The 19,209-nt window shown below is 37.4% G+C and overlaps 1 protein-coding gene across 1 annotated transcript in view; it reads left to right on the top strand.

Moving 5' to 3' along the window:
• Positions 1-19,209, top strand: part of MED13L (mediator complex subunit 13L) — a 268,378-nt gene that overhangs the window by 217,828 nt on the left and 31,341 nt on the right. Inside the window, exons 10-16 of the mRNA XM_069496718.1 lie at positions 2,371-3,102; positions 3,896-4,121; positions 5,118-5,223; positions 5,539-5,663; positions 8,324-8,423; positions 16,512-16,732; positions 17,058-17,263. Of these exons, the coding sequence (XP_069352819.1) occupies positions 2,371-3,102; positions 3,896-4,121; positions 5,118-5,223; positions 5,539-5,663; positions 8,324-8,423; positions 16,512-16,732; positions 17,058-17,263 (1,716 nt within the window). The remainder of the gene's footprint in view (positions 1-2,370; positions 3,103-3,895; positions 4,122-5,117; positions 5,224-5,538; positions 5,664-8,323; positions 8,424-16,511; positions 16,733-17,057; positions 17,264-19,209) is intronic.

Genomic DNA, 19,209 nt, shown 5'->3' with positions numbered 1-19,209 from the left:
GATTGATTTTTCAGGGAGCTCGTTTTTGAAGAAGTTGTTTGCTCATTAAGGGTTCTCTCTCTGAGCATGTGAGAACCTCTCTCTGGTCTTAGGAGATAGGTATGGTATACTGCAGCTGAATACCTGCTTTCCTTTTGTCTGTAGGCTGCCATGAATCGTGTGACAATAAGTATTTCCCCATTTACATTGATACATAGACAGCCCACAGCCAAGTTACGGCCCACCTTTAGCACGTACATAGGATATAAATTGTAGTGCATTTAATTTGTGCCTTCATCTTATTTTTTCCTACTCTTTTCCTTAACCCAGATTTTTTTTACTTTTAAAAAATAACACTTTTACTGATTTATATGACATTTTTATTAGCTACCTAGAATTATTTTTTTTTATCACTTTAGGTACAAATAAACAAATAATGCTTTTTCTTTTGTTTTCTGGAATTATTGCTTTATTTCCTCACCAAATTCTTCTACCTTCAGGTCTTTTTTATAGCTGTGTTCACTATTCCATTGGCTTCCAAATTTTTATCCCTAGACCTAACTTTCACATAATCTTATTTTTTAGGACACCTTTAAGAAATATCCTTAATATTGATGTGTCTTTCCCCACAAACCAGGTACCCGGTTGCAGTCATTTTTATCACAACTTTCCCTTCTCAGCCTAGAAACTTGATCATTTATTTTTCTTCATTTTCTGGATCTAGTCTGTCAGTGGATTTTACAGTGACTTCCTTTGAAATATCTATTATGATCCTTTTCCCTCCTTTGTGCTTTTAGCCATGGTGTATTTCTATACTGTTTGGCTCTTCTTTCTACCACCCGTCACCAGTATCGTGGACCTGATCTTCCTGCTGCCTGCTCCGGTCAGGTTCCTTTCCTGCTCAGAGATTTACCACGCTAGTCTCTTAACCTACTGGCGCATTCCTCATTCTAACCATTTTGCAAGGTAGCTGTGTCATTAAATACAGTTGAAAAAACTTGACTTTATACGATTATCCACTTTCAAAAAGTCCTTGCTTTGAAGATGGTATCATAAAATACCTATCAAAGGACTAGTATGATTAAATGCTCTCTGAGAAAATCCAAATTAGAAAGTTTTACATAAAAGACTTTTAGAGACTAGGTTTTAAATAAGTACCTTTAGAAGATATAATTGAGATGTTTTCCGATGAGACATTCACATGTTACTGGGGTACCATGCCCTTTGAGCTTAAAGACAAGAAGTCAGGAATTTTCATTTTATTTTTTTTAGAGTAGCAAAGACTTTGGCAAGAGTGTTTTCAGATTGTCTGTTGCAAGATTAGCAAACCCATCATGGAACGGTCCACTCCTCTCACTGTTTAATGGTCTCATGGAGCAGAGCAGGGCAGCCATCCTGCTGTCCCACGAAACCATCCCATTATGCCACACAAATCCGTTTTACTGCCCACTAGGGCATCATTTAGTGCAATGCAGCAGTAATTTAATGCCACCCTAGTGGCCTTAGAGAGTTACTACTACACCGGCTCACATTTTTCCCTGGGAATGATTTATATATTGGGAAGAACTGGCTGACCTGCTATATAACTTTGTTGTACAGATTAAACCTTGGCATCATCTAGTGGGCCCTTACTGAGTCATTTCTCACACCTGTGCTTGCCAAGAAGTATGTTAGGATGTGAACAGACTTGGTGTTCCTGCTTAGCTGGTGCAGGTGCATATGTGTGTGTGTGTGGTTTTAGTGTTCACTCACAACCTTGTTACTTTTATCTCATTTTAATGTGTGTCTGCGAGATCCAAAGTTGTCTTTTATCCCTTTTTTTATAGGTATGGTAGCATATAAGGTTTCTAGTCTTAGGATTGACCCACATTATCTTAGTTCACACTTTGAGGGCGAGTTGCATAGTTATTTTATTTCCAGTTTATAATACTATAGCCATTCTAAGCCATTCTATATTAGAGTTGGTAGAGTGTTGTAAAATAGAAATTGGAAACTTTCTCTTTTTTTTTTTGGCAGATGATCAAGACTCTACTCTTGTGGTTTTAAGATGTAGTATGAGTAGGTTATCTGAGGCCCTCACCAAATTTTAGTGATTTGGAATTTTTCAAATTGCTAATTTGAAATTAGCAATGTATTAATTTATATTTCTTAAGTCCATTTCTTACCTGTTTAACCTGTACGTGATTGATTCTTCATTTTTCATCAGGATGTATTGCATTTTTTGATCATTATAAGTATAATTAAAACCTGGAGCCCTTCTAGATGTATTAATTCATCTAATGTGTGCTTTAAAAGACATAAGTTTGTCAGAGACACCTCTTTTGTAATGTTAAAATGATGCGGTTATTTTTATCTGTGTATTTGTTGACTTGATTTTAATTCTCATTTTAGGCATAAACTTTTAAAACGTTGTGCAGTAGGACCCAATCGACCTCCCACAATATCTCAACCAGGGTTCAGTGCAGGACCATCATCATCTTCATCTTTACCGCCTCCTGCTTCTTCTAAGCACAAAACAACAGAAAGACAGGAAAAAGGAGACAAGTTGCAAAAGAGACCCTTGATACCATTTCACCATAGGCCCTCTGTGGCTGAAGAGTTATGCATGGAACAAGATACGCCAGGACAGAAGCTAGGGTTGGCAGGGATAGACTCCTCCTTAGAGGTGTCTAGCAGTAGGAAGTATGATAAGCAAATGGCCGTGCCTTCCAGAAATACAAGCAAGCAAATGAATCTGAATCCTATGGATTCACCTCATTCCCCTATATCCCCTTTGCCGCCAACACTCAGCCCTCAACCACGAGGTCAGGAAACGGAGAGTTTGGACCCACCATCTGTCCCTGTGAATCCAGCCCTCTATGGAAATGGGCTAGAACTCCAGCCATTGTCTACTCTGGATGACAGAACTGTTCTCGTAGGCCAAAGACTGCCTCTGATGGCAGAGGTCAGCGAGACAGCCTTATATTGTGGGATTAGGCCGTCGAACCCAGAGTCATCAGATAAATGGTGGCATAGTTATCATCTCCCATCCAGTGATGATGCTGAGTTCAGGCCTCCAGAGCTCCAGGGTGAGAGATGTGATGCCAAAATGGAGGTAAACTCAGAGAGCACTGCATTGCAAAGGTAAGGGGACTCTCTGCACCACCCATCTACCACCCACCAAAAAGGCATGGGCTCCCTCCCATCTCTCTCTGCTAAACCTTCACATCCAAAGTGAAAGCAGGCTTTTCTTCGCCATTCTAGACTCCACATATAGAAAATGTTTAAAAGTCAAATGCTTTGTTTAGTACACATGTCGTTTAAACATGCTGGCATATAAAGGTCTCATGGCATTTTAGTACACTCAGTATGTATTTATTTTGGCCTACTGTTTGTTAATTAAAAAGAATATGGCTTTATTAGACTTTCCATATTGCTGTCAGCGCTTTCTTTGTATGTTGACACTTTTGATAAAGGCTTTGCATGCATTCACGTATGTATCATGTGTCTAGTAATAATAGCATTTATAGTGCTTTTGAGCCACCCGTTATCATGAACACCATACACAGATTATCTCATTTAATCTTCACCACAACCATATTACTATATCAATTTCATACCTGAGAAACTAGAATTATACAATTAGTAAGTGACACAGATGGAATTTGAATGTAGGCAGTCTGTCCTGCGAACCCATGCTCTTGAGTTGAATCCATGAAATCAGAGACAAAGACATATATTCTTGACAAAGCCTACTAAGTTTTATTTAATCATGAATATAATCTCTGAAAGCAAATGACTGTACAGGTGAACTTCTAGTTTTGTTTTAAAGTTCAGTTTAAGCTTTATAATGCTTTTTAAGTCATAAATGCTGCTCTTTTTAAAAAAAGAAAGTCAATCGTTTTATCTTGTTTAAATTGTCATTTTCTCTTTTTAGACTCTTAGCACAACCTAACAAACGGTTTAAAATCTGGCAAGACAAGCAGCCCCATATGCAGCCAGTCCACTTCCTTGACCCATTGCCTCTATCACAACAACCTGGAGACAGTTTGGGAGAAGTCAATGACCCATACACCTTTGAGGACGGTGACATAAAATACATCTTTACAGCCAACAAGAAATGCAAACAAGGGACGGAGAAAGATTCCCTGAAAAAGATTAAGGTACCATTTAACATAGAGTGCAGCACGGTGTGGGTTTCTGTCTATGTCAAGACAACGTGTATGGGAAGACTTTGGAGGCAGAATGTTTGAGATAGTCTTGCCTGATTGCTCTGTCCCCATATTCATGCTCTTGGTACTATTGTATCGAACAGCGTATTGTTCTTTTTTATGTCATGGCTCACCTTTGTTTAAAAGTCAGCCGAACATAAATGAAGCCTCATATTTTCCAGGCTATAGCTTGTACAGTGCATGTTTCCTCTCATATGCTAATTCTTGTTGGCCTATGCTCCCTGCTTATTTCTTTTTAAATATTATTCCAAAATACCCAAAATGTAAAGACAAAATGTTGATAACAGTATCTGCTATTTATTGAGCGCTTATTATGCTTACTGTGCTGAGCGCTATACCTATATATTCTCTGGATTAATATCAACACTACCCCATAGACTGTCAGTATTAATTTTACTGGTTTCATTGTCACAAAAATGAGTACTGGGTGTGTGTGCTGTCTTTAGCCTTAAATTTGAAGACATTCTAAAATACTGAGCCACTGAAAGAGGTATTCTTGAGAGTAAAGGAAGTAAGACAATTTAAGAGGCCAGTATAGTTCAGGGAATGCTTTTCAGATTCCTTTACAGGGATTTATCTAGATCCAGAAAGCTTGATCTATAATTCAGCATCTAAAATGTTATTAAAGGCAGCTTTTAACACCATGGCAGGTCTGTAATCAATTGCCACCAGTACTGTTTAGGCATAAAACACTGATTCACTCAGAAAACCCCGTAGGATTGAGGGGAGAGTGGGGGAGTTCTTGGTTCTATTTAAATTCCAGAGAAAGGACATATCTTTTATTTCCTTTGGTTGCATAGACCATGGTTTATCATACTTGTGCTCATAACAAGTTCCATTCTACCCTCTAATTCTTTGTGTTCTCCCTCATATTCCACACTTTGGGTTGGTGTTCATGTGTTTTGTTTGGCTGAATTTATTATACAGTCAGAGGATGGATTTGGTACCAAGGATGTCACTACACCAGGTCATTCCACGCCGGTGCCTGATGGGAAAAATGCCATGTCTATTTTCAGTTCTGCTACTAAAACAGGTGTGTACAATGATTATTTGCCTCACTTGGATTGTTGCTAAAATGAAATGCGAGGGAGTTGCTTCTCTATTTGAAATTATATTCTTAGTGTAATAGCAATAATTTGATCTCATCTTTAATATATCTTTAATAGTTTGTTTTTCAGTTCCTTTCAAAACTGATAAACATATTTGGAAATAATTGTCTCTAAATTTAGATAAAACCATAGGGAAAAATTCGCAGGCAGGTCTTGTTCATTGAGATCCGTGTCCTCTTCTCACTCCTTTTTGCTTGATGAAGTTGTTCATTCTGTTTCTTTTGCCTTCTTTCCTACAGATGTCCGGCAGGATAATGCTGCTGGCAGAGCTGGCTCCAGTAGCCTTACGCAGGTGACAGATTTGGCACCTTCCCTGCATGACTTAGACAACATCTTTGATAATTCCGATGACGACGAACTGGGGGTGAGTCTGCCATAGCTACACATCTAAATGGAGGGCTTTGTTTCAGAGTCTCAGTATTTCTTTATGGTGTGGTTTATTGAATTTGGGGGCTCTTATTTTAGGTTCTGAATGTTCTCTTGCATTTTATTTATTGACGGCTCTTTTTCATTAGTGTTATTGCAGTTATAAATATTGAAATATTTCACATTTATTTTGATAAATTCTTCTACATATCATGGGACTATGATGTAGTCATAGTAGAAATGTATTATGTAATCCTTTTAGATGAGATTTTTAAAATAATACCCACATAACTTTTTATTTATCTAGTAAGTTAAAGGTTAGTCTACATTTTGAGAGATACACAAATATCATACTTTTTAGGATCATGACATCATGGTGGGAAAATAGTATTTATATACATAAAGGTTAAATAATATAAGGCATCACATGATTAAAGGGAAATTTAAGAAAAATCATAGTTCTTTGGAGACCAGCTGAGCCAAGAAATTTGTTTCCTCATCCCCCTAACCTGTGTGTACATTTGGGTAAATGTAAGTGCCTATTATTTCTGGGGGACCTAGAGACAGGTAAGATAGGCTCTGTTTTCAAAGAAGTCAATTTTTAGTTTATTTTCTTTCAGTTATTCACTTATCTACCTCCCTATTCATTCATTTTACATACATTTATTAATCATTTGATGAGTAATACCTTTGTGGCAAGTACTAAGGCTAATCATTGAGGTTACAAACGTGACTACCTTACTGGCCTTATACTTGAGACGCTCAACAGACCTAAGGAGAAACAGCTTATAAAGTTACAGTGTACTTACCGCATTGAGTGCAGTGATAGACCGGAATCTAAAGATGCTGGACGTGCAAATACGAAGTGACAAGGGAGCAGTGTCTAAGCTAAGCCTTGAAGGTTAAGTACGGATCAGATTTCTAAAGCCCAGGAACCTTAAAATAAAATGTATCTAATTAACAGATGTTATACACCATTAGTGTTTTAAGTACTTAGAAGATGATGAGATCATAATGGCCTTGAAGAATGAATGTAGAAAGACTGACGTCAGTGAGGCAGGGAGGGACATTAGTTTGAGTGTAGAGAGAGGCTTAATTCAGCAACAGGAATGAACTATATTGGCTTTTGGGGGTAATGGATAGACCATTGGTCTGCTTCCGGATGGTGGTTAGGGCTAGGAAGGTTTTGGCCAAGCGTAGGGCTTTGGACTCTACTGATAATATGTTCCTCTGAGGGTTGCTGAGTGAACTAGTAGAGATGAGTGCTATTTTTTACCAATCTGATGTGTAGAAAACAAGAGTCCTCTATTTGGTAGCTTTTGTTGAATTGGAGCACTAGTATCTGGATTCACACAGTGGCTACATGAAGGAAAAGGACATGGCAACGTGAAAAACTCTAGTAGAAGGAATGACTCATTTCTTTATTGTTGTATTGTTGATCCAGGCCTTGGAGATTCTTTTGACCTTGACTATCTACCGAAAGCCACGAACTGCTTGGGATTGGTTTTAATGATACTAGGGGTTAGGTTAGGTTAGGTGCTTTGGTGATGATGATGGGAACAAACTGTGAAAACAAAGGGAATCACAAATCAAAGAAGTAGAAAGAAGAGAGCAAAAGCCAACACTATGGAATGGCCCCATGCTGTTCACAGCCACTATCCCTAGTGATTGTCATCTGTGCTCTGGGCCATTGAACTTACTCTCTGTATACATTATGAGTTACTATTGCACTTAACTAAAGAAATATTTACATTTTTGGAAAATATTTTTAGTAATGTTAATATGCAAAGGATGGCTGGATGTTTTTAATAGAATTTTCATTTCTCTGAAATGAATGTTTCTACTTTGATTTTTAGTCTGGCATTTAATCACATGAACAGTTTACCTTAGAATCTCTCCCTAATTCCTCATACTAGTAAATGGAGTTGGGAGGCTATTGGCTGAGTTTTCATCTCTTATGTCTTTCAATTTAATTTTACATTTCAACTCTGACATTGTATAAGTATAAATAAATAAAAGGCCTTCCACTTGTGAGAATCCTTTTTTTTTTTGCTTTATTTTATTTCAATGTCACCAATTCATTTGATCTTAAAGATAATATTGACTAGTAAGAGATTTGATTTGTTCTGAGTAACAGATCAGAGGAAAACATTGTATGTATTTCAGTAATTTTATGAAATAAGGTAATTTTTTGTAAAGATGGATAGTAACTGTCAAAATACGTATAGAAAATACATAGTTTGTTGTGGTGAAAAATAAAAAAAAATTAATCGTTTTGAAGGGCCTGAGGTCCACTCTTAGTTGCCTGTATCCAAACAGAAGGGGAACCAGACCAATTGCCAATTACTGCTGGAAGCATCACCCTAATGTAATCATTGTATCCACGAAACTGGGAGGAAAGAACTGCTTAAGACTGGCAAGCTCTGCTTCGATGGCACAATCTGCTGTCACGAGATCCATGAAAAAAGATGCAGTCACTCATTTTTTCATACTTGTAACCATCTCCTTTGTTTCGCTGCTGTTTTTTCTAGAAGTTCACCTGTTGAATGCTGTGTAAGGAAGCACCTATAAATAGGCACATGCTAGGAAATATTTGACTGCTGCCCTACTTATATACAGTTGTGTTATTCTGTTTTAATAATAATAATCTGTTCTTAGGCTGTATCACCCGCACTACGCCCACCAAAAATGCCTGCAGTTGGGACAGAAGACCGACCTCTTGGGAAGGATGGAAGAGCTGCTGTTCCTTACCCACCAAGTAAGTAGAGGAACTTGACTGAGCTTTTCTTGGGCCACTGCCTGTAACTTATGTATAGTGTTCTCACACTCAGTGCTGCTTTCTCTGAAATTCCCCTCCTTTTTTTTTTTCTTTTTTTGCTTTTGACAGTATTCTAACTATGAATTAAAGTTGGTGTTCCTGAGATGGCACACAATTAATCGTATATAGAAACCATCTTAAGTTGAGTTTCTTTTCCTTTGTTTTCAAATTAAGAATTAGCTTTTTTAGTTTAAAATGTGGGGAAAATGTTTGAGATTGTTTTTCTAATAGTCCTTTCCCAGTAGGATAAATGCTGCACAAGTAATTTTCAGAGTGATATTCTACTATGAGACTTTGTGTAAAATGTTTCAGTTTTCATAAATTTAATTCACTCAAGAATATTAAATATTTGTTTTCAGTGGTCACTTTCAAGATTCACAGTGAAGTTTTTGTGTTTCCTTTTGAGATCAGCTAGTTTTTTATGTATGCTGGCAAAAAGAGAAACCTCCTTTTTTCTAGTATATTCTTTACCCTTAGAAACCACATTATTCTGCCAGAGAAGAGAGTCAGGATAGCTTATGTGGATACTCTGAAGCAGAAACATAATTCCATTGCAAATCATTCTTTAAGACCTTCTCATTAACTTCAGCTAGTAATGAGAACAAATTGAGGGGAAAAACCACCATATCATAGGGATGAGTCAAAAAGTTTTATGAACCTGTAAATGTAGTTCTGATTTACTCAAATGTAGAAGTAGGAAGTATACAGAGATTGGATTTTGACAGCTTTAGTGGATCCATAGATTTTTAAAATATGCAAAGCTTTCTCACGCATGACGTGGGTGAAAATGAATAATGATAGCCAGCCAGTTGCTGTAGTTTTTTTAATTAAACATTTTTCTTTTTTTATTACTCTGCACTGCAGAATTTTGCAAACTTGGAACTTCACAGATTAAAAGAAACAGTATTAAAATGGATACATATGGAATAGGTCAGATGAGTGAATTTTTTTCCCTTGTACTGAACATGTTAATCCTTTGCCCCTTTTGACATGAAGTGATACGTAGTGATATGAAATGTTAAAATGTCTGATAACTCATCCAAGGTTATTTACTCACAAACATTCTGCTAGTTGGTGTCACTGGAAATAAAGTATATTGTGTGCTCTGACTTTTCTTTTTTTTTTTTTTTTTGAGACAGAGTCTCACTCTGTTGCCCAGGCTAGAGTGAGTGCCGTGGCGTTAGCCTAGCTCATAGCAACCTCAAACTCCTGAGCTCAAGTGATCCTCCTGTCTCAGCCTCCCGAGTAGCTGGGACTACAGGCATGCACCACCATGCCCGGCTAATTTTTTTTCTATATATATTTTTAGCTGTCCATATAATTTCTTTCTATTTTTAGTAGAGATGGGGTCTCGCTCTTGCTCAGGCTGGTCTCGAACTTCTGAGCTCAAACGATCCGCCCACCTCGGCCTCCCAGAGTGCTAGGATTACAGGCGTGAGCCACCGCGCCCGGCCTGCTCTGACTTTTCTCTCATTTTTATCTGAAAAGGATTTGTTTTAAAAAGAAACTACTCAAAATTTTATGATAAACTACAGGTCCTAAAAACTAAAGAATTTGAAAGATAGCACAGAAATATTAGCACTGGGTAAATCCAAATATACAAGAGTCAACAGGATCTTTTTAATGTATACAAAGTATGTATGTAAATGTGTGTTTGTGAGAGTACATATGTGTGTGTGGAGGGGTGGACATCCATGCAGCGTTTCCTCTCACGAAATCACGATGAAAATAAGCCTGGCAAGATGTTTTCATCTTCATAATAGCTTTTTTGGACATTGAGGTGCAAGACAGATGTATTATAAATTTAATGTCTAGAACAGCACTGTCCAATAGAAATATATATAAGAGGAGCCAAATATGTAATTTTGCATTTTCTAGTAGCTGTGTTAAAGAAAAACAAGAGAAACGTGAAACTAATATAAGTAATATACAATATTGTATTTAATTTAATGTATTTAAAATATTATAATTTTTGCATAATCAGTATAAAAGTTACTGAGATATTTCACTGTTTCTTGTACAAAGCCTCTGGAATCCAGTCTGTATTTAGACCTGCAGCCCAGCTCCATTTGGTCAAGCCCCGTCCTCAGTGCTCCATAGTCACATGTGGCTAATGCATACGGTGTTGGACAGCACAGTTTCGTAATTGTTCATCTGTGTATGTAATAATGAAGAAAGCAGCAAATAGTAACAGATAGGTTTAGTTTAGGATCAAGTTTTTGTTAAGGTAGTATTGTGTTATAGTAAAGTAACAAAAACAGAAGAGTTTTCCTTAGGTTTTATTATCAACCACTTATGAATTTCTGCCTTTGAAAGCGTGTCAATTTGAACTATGATGTCTTTGAATAGGCAAAATGAAAGACTTAGAGTTTTGAACTGGCTTCATTTATTTTTTCTCCTATAGCACTTACGAATTAGAAGGGACTCTGCTAGGTGCTCTGGGTGGGGAGAATACTGAAAAATCAGTGATCCTACCTCTGTTGGAGGGCTTCATTCCTGTATGGGAATACTTCGCAGTACAGGGTAGGGGATGGTTTGTGTCCTTAATGAGTTCCAGCCCAAGTGCAGTAGATCTTGAAGGACAAGCAGGGTAGAAGTAAGTAGAGCACTGTGGGCCAGGCAGCTCACCTTTGTCCAGGCGTGGGGAACGTTTTCATGTCAGAAGGCTGCATTAATTTAGCTGTAATCAAATAAGGCCTCATTCAATAAACTTCAATTAGATGTACTTAAAAATGTACATTATTTTGTAAGAATCTAACTACTATTGTACTTAATAATTTCAAAAAATGAAAACTGTTGATTTTAAAGTCAACTAACCTTTTAATGACTTTGTTATGTCTGCTTTCTGTTGGAAAGCTGTTGAATTTTGGTTGTAGCATGAAGGTCTGCAGTTCCTGTTGATCTTCTAGGTGGGTGTCAGTCATTTGTGACCTTAAGGTCATCCTGGTTTGGGTTAGGTAGGAGAATGTAGATTCACAGCAATAAGTGGTTGAAAAGCAAGAAAGCATTTTTCAGGCTTTTGCCAAAGGTGTGAGTATTCTGCATATTTCTATATTTCTGTTGGATCTTTCTTAGCATCAAACAATGACTTTAAAATGTTATCTACTGAGAGAGCTCAATCAATTCCATTTGTAGTTCTTTAGGAGCCTTGGTGATATCAACTAGGTGAAGCTGTGAAATGCTAATTTGAATGTGATGTCATGATTCTCAAAGTCAGTGAACCTTTCATTGTCTTGTCCAATTAATAGGTGTATAACAGCTGTATATTCTTCAAATGATTCGAATATGTCATCCTGCTCATCAGTGACCTTTGCTAACTGGGGAAAATGTTCATCTGAAATTTCCTTTTGAAATGTGTGTTGATAAAAGATAGCTTTTTTGGGAATGGTTGGATTTTTTTGCCACATATCATGTATAGACTCTTTCACCTTGCAAAGAAATATTCAAGTCATTTTGATTTGACATGATATCACACAGAAATGCTGGATTCCTATAGAAATCTTTCGATAATTCACATGTGCTGATTCTGTTCTTCATAAAATTTAACTATCTGTTTTTGCAGAGATAAAATTTTGGCTAACATCTGTCCCTGCAATAGCCAACTTACTTTAGATGTGGCAAATCCACACTGAATACCTCATGCTTTAACTTTAACCTGTTATGAAACTGAGGATGCCGAGTTGCATTTGGACCAATATAGTTGATAATAGTTACAACTCGTTGAAAAGCATCACTTAAAATAGTAGCTTTAGCTCAGAGATTTTGCTGATGCAAGATGCAATGAAAAAAATGAGAACATCTGGATCTGTTAATACTTTTTTTATCTGTGCAATAAATCCTTCATGTTTTCCTGTCATAGAAGGTGCACCGTCTGTACATACACTCACTAAATTTTCCAAATTCAGTTGAACTTCACGATATTTAATCTTGAAAGTTGTTGAAGATATCTATTCCCTGTTCCCTATTCCCAAGAGTGCCCAAAGCGAGTAACTCTTCGTAGCAAAGAAAATCTTCAGTTATGACGTGAATGAAGTATAAAACCTGCACTGAGTCAGTAGCATCAGTCAATTCATCTAAAGCGATTGAATAATGTATATTTTCCTTTTGAAGTATTGCATGAAGTTCTGTTAAATTGAAGGTTAATTCATGCTGCCAGTCATTATCCTTGAAAGAGGTAGTTGTTTGTACTTTGAAACTTTATTGGGGTCTAAATATCCTACAACTTTGACAATGCATTCTTTTGCGATTTCTACATTACTGAATGACTTCCCCTTTTCCCCCTAGTATGTAAGCTACTTTATAAGTGCTTCAGTTGCATTATTTCCAGGTCTTATTGCTGCTTGAAAGACTTATCTTTGTTTTTGCTTTTCATCTTTTAATTTCTGCAGTACAAACTTTCGTGCCTCTCCAACTTAAAATATTTGTGGTCCTTGTGAGTGTAGTAATGCTGATGAGCATTGAATTTCTTTAATGTTGATATTGCAGTATCTCAATGCAAGCAAATCTTTTTATCTGTAGCAGAAACAAGATAATGTTGCAATTCCCAATCCTCATTAAAAAATCTGTTTTCTTCCTTTAGCATCCTCTTGGTCTTCTTTGACATGACGGGCTGTTAAGCAGACAGAATGAAAAAATACTGTTGAGCTGTGCAACTATTCACAAATGCCACTTTAAACAGAAACACAGTGCAAAAGCTGATGGAGACTGGTGTGCTCAACCCCCATAAACTCTCACCAACCAGCCTTGTGTGGTGGTAGCAGTGTCAGGCAGGGGGAGTTAGAACTAAATCATGAGCGTAGCAGCAGTCAGTTTAGCCCTTATGGCTCACTAATGTTCTAATTGTGCCGGTCAATCTAGAAGGATTATTTTGTTGAAACTTATTTTATTCTTTGACATTTTAAATATGTTCATTTTAAAAATAAAAATATGAAAGATGAACAAAAATGTATTAATAAAAATAAAAGGATTTGTTCTATAAAATTTGGATTCGGTCAAAAGGCTGCACTTAAGGACCTAGAAGGCCACCTGTGGCCTTAAGGCCGCAGGTTCCCCACCCCTGCCTTTGTCCATTCTGGTAGCTGTGCCACCCTCACTATAGCTATTTTCTAGGAAGAAAATTGAACAGGCAAACCATGTTTCTTTTGTGGAGGACCAGAGTGTTTCTCTAGGTCTGTGTCTTCTCTCTGCCTTACCCTCTTTGGTCCATTGATCATCTCAAGACTTCTTCAGGGTCACCTCTTTTCAGAAATCCCTGTAACTTCACAGCAGTTTCATCTTTTTCCAGTTAAGCCAGATTTGAGAGGGAGGACTAATTCATGCTGACTTCACCACTTACTGAGGATTTAGATGTACATGGCCAAGTGTTCATTTCTGTCCATACCTTGTCTCATTTAACATGCACAAAAATATGAGGTAGATATTTTTCCCATTTTACAGATGAAAAAATTGAAGCTATAGAGGTTAAGAGTCTTCTTTAAGAATATCTGATAATAAGAATGGTGAAGACCACTTTTTAAAGTGAATCTCTTGCAGGCGGAATTTTCTTTTGTGTGTGTGTGTGTTCTGTTTCACCTTTGATAAAAATTAAACGAGATGGCTGAGGCTTTGAAAACTGAGATATATGGCTGTGCTAGGCAACATCGAAGAAGTCAGATAGCTCTACGTGGGTGGAAGCACCTTTAATTTATTTCTTAGAGGAAATTTTTAAAACTAGTAATACTGGCTGGGTGTGTTGGCTCACACCTATAATCCCAGCGCTTTGGGAGGCTGAGGCAGGAGGATCAGTTGAGCCCAGGAGTTTGAGACCAGTCTGGGCAACATAGCAAGACCCCTATCTCTATAAAAAATAAACGAAAAATTAGTTGGGTGTGCTGACGTGTGCCTGTTGTCCCAGCTACTGAGGAGGCTAAGACGGGAGGATCACTCTAACCCAGGAGTTTAAGATTACAGTGAGTTATGATCATGTGCTGCACTGTAGCCTGGACAACAGAGTGCGTCCCTGTCTCTTACAGAGAAAGAAAAAAAAACCTAGCACAGCCATTTTTTAGTAAAATCTTGTATCATAGTGGGAATACTTTTAAGTAAAAGGCCATGTTTATAAGCTCACCATTTTAACTTTAAGAGAACTTACACAAATTTTACATTTCCCAAAGATCTACATTGGTGATTAAGATTGCACAGCAGTGTGACTTTGAAGATTTTATGAAGCAGAATTATATTTTAAAATATTACACTTACAAATTAACGTTATGTTAAAATTTTGTAGTAGCTGCTCTGTGGCTTGGGAAAAGTCATAGGGACTAAAGGTTAAAGGGTGATGACTGTATTTCAAGTGAAATCTAACTCTGTATTAATATAGAGGCCTCAGCCTTGTTTTAAAGAAAGCTTATTGATCTGGTTGCTGCTGCATTTGAAGACCTGTTTTTCCCACCTCAGAATTTGTTAGTTATATAGTGTCTCAAATGTATTTCTGGTAGTTCCTTCTCTGGCTTCACTTATATTTCTGGTTCTATAAATTGTCAAGTTCCTTAAGAATAGAGTATTCTCATAGCAAGAAGGTGACTCAAAGATCAACTTGGGAGTTTTAAGGTCTTTTTTTGCCTTAGCAGAGGCAGGTACTATTTTGTCTAATGAAATCTTATACAGAATCCTGTTATAGAAAATAAATAGGGATGGAGCATCTCTAATGGAAATGAAAGTTAGGATTAGAAACCTTGCTGCTTGGCCTCTCCCTTTCCTTATTTTACAGGTAGCATCTGGGGCCAAGAGAGGGGAAATGATTTTAGGATTGTATGATTATTTTGCTTGGAAACGTGATAAAGATTATCTAATCCAGAGGTTTTCACCTTTTTTCTGCCTACGTATACTAAGGTGTTTAGAAGCTTTCCCCTCATCCCACAAAGGAGAGCAAGCAAGTCCGCTGAGAATCACACATCTAGTCCAGCCTTCCCTGTTACATGAAGAAACTGAGGCCCTGGGGGAGGAAGTGACCCCACCATGGCAGAACTGTGCCTCGAACCCCTGGACTGTGGCTCCCTGCGCTGTGGCCCCATGAGCTGTCTTTATAAGGCTCTGCCTTAGACTGTAGCCCAGGGCAGAGCATGGTACAGTTATTCTGTATTGATTTCAGATTTGGAGCTAAAAGTCAGATCTTGGTCCATTCAGTAGTTACTTTTTGTCTGTTTAAATATTGAAGTTGCTACAAAGAGCTACAGGGTAGGAAATTCTGACACAAAGTGTGATTCCAAATCACTGATGGAAACTTGTGGCTCCCAACTTGTTAATAAATTTGCTGCACAAGATACCCCCTAGTGGCCAAATTTTATAAACACAACTTGCATTTCTTTACATACGCTCCTTCTTTTAAGAATTCAATGCCTTAATGAGCCACTGTTAGTAATGATGGTTACTTTAGGCATATTAATGTGATTTTTTAAAAAAAGGATTGAGAATCACTGTTCAAAATATTTCTTAAAGGAAACTATGATGTTTCATTTTAATGTCAGTCTGCAAAGAGGGTACAGAACTGTTTCCCCAAAAGAGCAGTGAGTGTAGTGGATTTGTCAACCAGCTGAGTAATCCTACTGCATATAAGCCTCGATTATGGCTCCAAACAATTTTCATTTTGTATTAATAGCATTTTATAACACTTGAAGCAGGGATAGAATTTTTAATAAAGTGGTTATGCTATTTAATTGCTTCCAATTTCTATTTAATTCACCTCTCATCTCCTTTGACTTGTGAGGGAATCAGTTGTTGAAAGTAAAATATATGTTATGTAGACTTTGTTCACTTAATTAATGTCAAGTCTAACTGTAAAGTATCAACAAGGTAGTGGTAAAGTTCCAGAAAAGGATGATTTTCTGCTGATGGCCTTCTTCTTAGAGGTTTCCACTAATATCCTGTTGTGTAACTGATGTGACCATTGAATTACCATTATTTTTGGTGCCAAATCGGGTGCCTGGCTGTGGACTAGGACTTTTTAGAAGTCTTGCCTGCTAAAATAAATTTGTTTTTTTTAATTTTTAGCAGTTGCAGACTTGCAAAGGATGTTCCCCACTCCTCCATCTTTGGAACAGCATCCTGCATTTTCTCCCGTGATGAATTATAAAGATGGTATCAGTTCAGAGACGGTGACGGCATTAGGCATGATGGAGAGCCCTATGGTCAGTATGGTTTCAACACAACTCACAGAATTCAAAATGGAAGTGGAAGATGGATTAGGAAGTCCCAAGCCAGAGGAAATAAAGGTAATTGTCAATATACTAACTCCCAAGGCAGGGTGGTTTCCAAGTAGATTCATATACATCATCTTTTAAATGGTATTATCCATGTGCCATATACACAAAAGTTTTTAATAATGCTTTGAATTGGAGCATGAGACTTAGTAGTTGGCACATTAAAGTATGTTTTGATTAATTTAAAATTTTGCCACTAGCATTTTTCTACTGATAGAATAAGAGTACTATTGAATTATGATCACGTTTGTTGCTATTTTTATGATAGCTCTATGCAACTGTGGCATATCCTGAGTAGTTTGTCAACATTAACACTGACCCCACTTTGTTGTCACAGGATTTTTCATATGTACACAAAGTTCCATCTTTTCAACCTTTTGTGGGATCCTCCATGTTTGCTCCACTGAAGATGTTGCCGAGCCATTGCCTGCTACCTCTGAAGATACCTGATGCCTGTCTGTTTCGGCCTTCGTGGGCAATTCCTCCTAAAATCGAACAACTGCCCATGCCCCCTGCAGCCACTTTCATTAGAGATGGCTACAAGTATGTGCAGGGGCTGTGTTGTTTACTTGCACTATTTGATGCGATCTTTATCTTCACTAAACATTTATTTAAAATGATGACAGTAGTGTATCACTTGAGACTTTCCTTTATTGGCCATTTATGTTTTTGCGTACATTATTTTGTGTCAAAAATGTGCACTATTTTCCAAATGAAATTTTATTTTCAGACAGTCCATCACTTACGATGGGTCTACTTAAGATTTTTCAACTTTATGGTGATACCAAAGTGATATGCATTCAGTAGAAACAGTACTTTGAGTACTCATACATCCATTCTGTTTTTACTTTCCGTACAGCATTAAGTAAATTCCATGAGATATTCAGCACTTTATTATAAAATAGGCTTTGTGTAAGATGATTTTGCCCAATGTAGGCTAATGTAAGTGTTCTGAACACCTTTAAGAAAGGCTAGGCTAAGCTATGATGTTCAGTTTATTAGTTGTATTAAATGCATTTTTGACTTAACAGTATTTTCAGCTTCTTATTGGGACATAACCCCATGTGTACTTGGAGAAATTAAGGTTATTGGTATAGAGAACCATGGTGTTCATGTCCATTCAGTGTCAAATCAGTGTTTACCATAGAATCAAACACTTGAATGGAATTGGTAGTACTCCTGATGTAGCAGTAGTAAGATAATTTCTCTGTTGTTGACCTCATGTCATGTAAGAAAGCAGCAACAAAATGTGCTATGAATGGGGGGGGAGGAAAAGGAGATGTTTATGGTAGCTTAGACATATTTCATACTGTACAAAGAATAGTACTTATATCAACAATGTAGAATTAATTTTCCCTGATGAATAATTTCTTAATAAAATGTTTTAAATGCTATAAAATAAAAGGCCACAAACTCAAATTTCTGTCAAGGCCAGGTAAGCAATATACAGATAAAACGGACAGGTTAAAAGCAAAATACTTGGCATCACTGATGATCGGTGTTGTTGTGGATGACAGTAGGAGCAAGTGAGGTCTGGTGGGTGCCCATTTAAAGGGATATTTGCTATTCAGTTGCAGAGAGTTGTTGTCAGGCAGGAGTGGGGTCAGTGTGGTAGATCTTTCTGTTTTTGAGGGTAACTGGAAATCTGGATTTTTATGTTTTCCTTTTTAAAATGTTGGCAGCTAATTCTAAGTTTAACTTTAGGAACCAATAAGAAAAATTTGTGGTCCAGCCTCAGTCTGTGGGCTGCATGTTTGTGACCTCCTATAAAACCATCCTGATGAAATCAATTTTAATGTCCTAACCAGGGTTCGTGCTTGTGTTTGTAAAGTCAGTCTCAGCATGAAAAACTATGACAGAGAAGTACAAAAACCCTAGACTTAGGAAGCTACAGCTGTAGTGTCATAGGAATTAAATTCCTGCCTTTAAAAAATTCTATGTATGGCCTTAAATGACCATTTTACCTGAGTCTTCCCTTCTTTGGGAGTAATTTTGCCTGGCCTCTCACACAGGATTTTTGAAAGGCTCCAACAGCTAATTGTTGTGGAAATAACAACACACCAGCAATGTGAAAGAGTGTGCTGAGGAGCACTCCGAGTGCCTGGCTTGTTTGCTGCTATTGTGCTCCAGTTGTGCTCTACCTTACTTAACTAGATACTGCTCCGACACAGCTAGAACACCCTGGCACATGAGGGGCTAGGTTAGCAGCACGGTTGCAAAGAAATGATGCCAGAGCTTCAAGAACCCATTTGACAATTTCATCTCTTTCATACACACAGGTTCCCCAGAAAGGTCGCATGCAACCTTTTGCTATATGATGGTTTACATAATTTAGGTCATTGTTTAGATCTGTTACATCTGTCATTTGCCATTTCAAAGATTCTTTGTATTCTAGACTGTCACTGTTAATAAAACTTTCTGTGATAAAGGAGGTGCTTTATATCTGCATTATCCATCATGACAGCCACCAGCTTCATGTTGTAGCTGTT

Source organism: Eulemur rufifrons, chromosome 21 (genome assembly GCF_041146395.1).
Source record: "Eulemur rufifrons isolate Redbay chromosome 21, OSU_ERuf_1, whole genome shotgun sequence".
Classification (NCBI taxonomy): Eukaryota; Metazoa; Chordata; class Mammalia; order Primates; family Lemuridae; genus Eulemur; species Eulemur rufifrons.
This window is presented reverse-complemented; position numbering and strand designations above follow the sequence as displayed.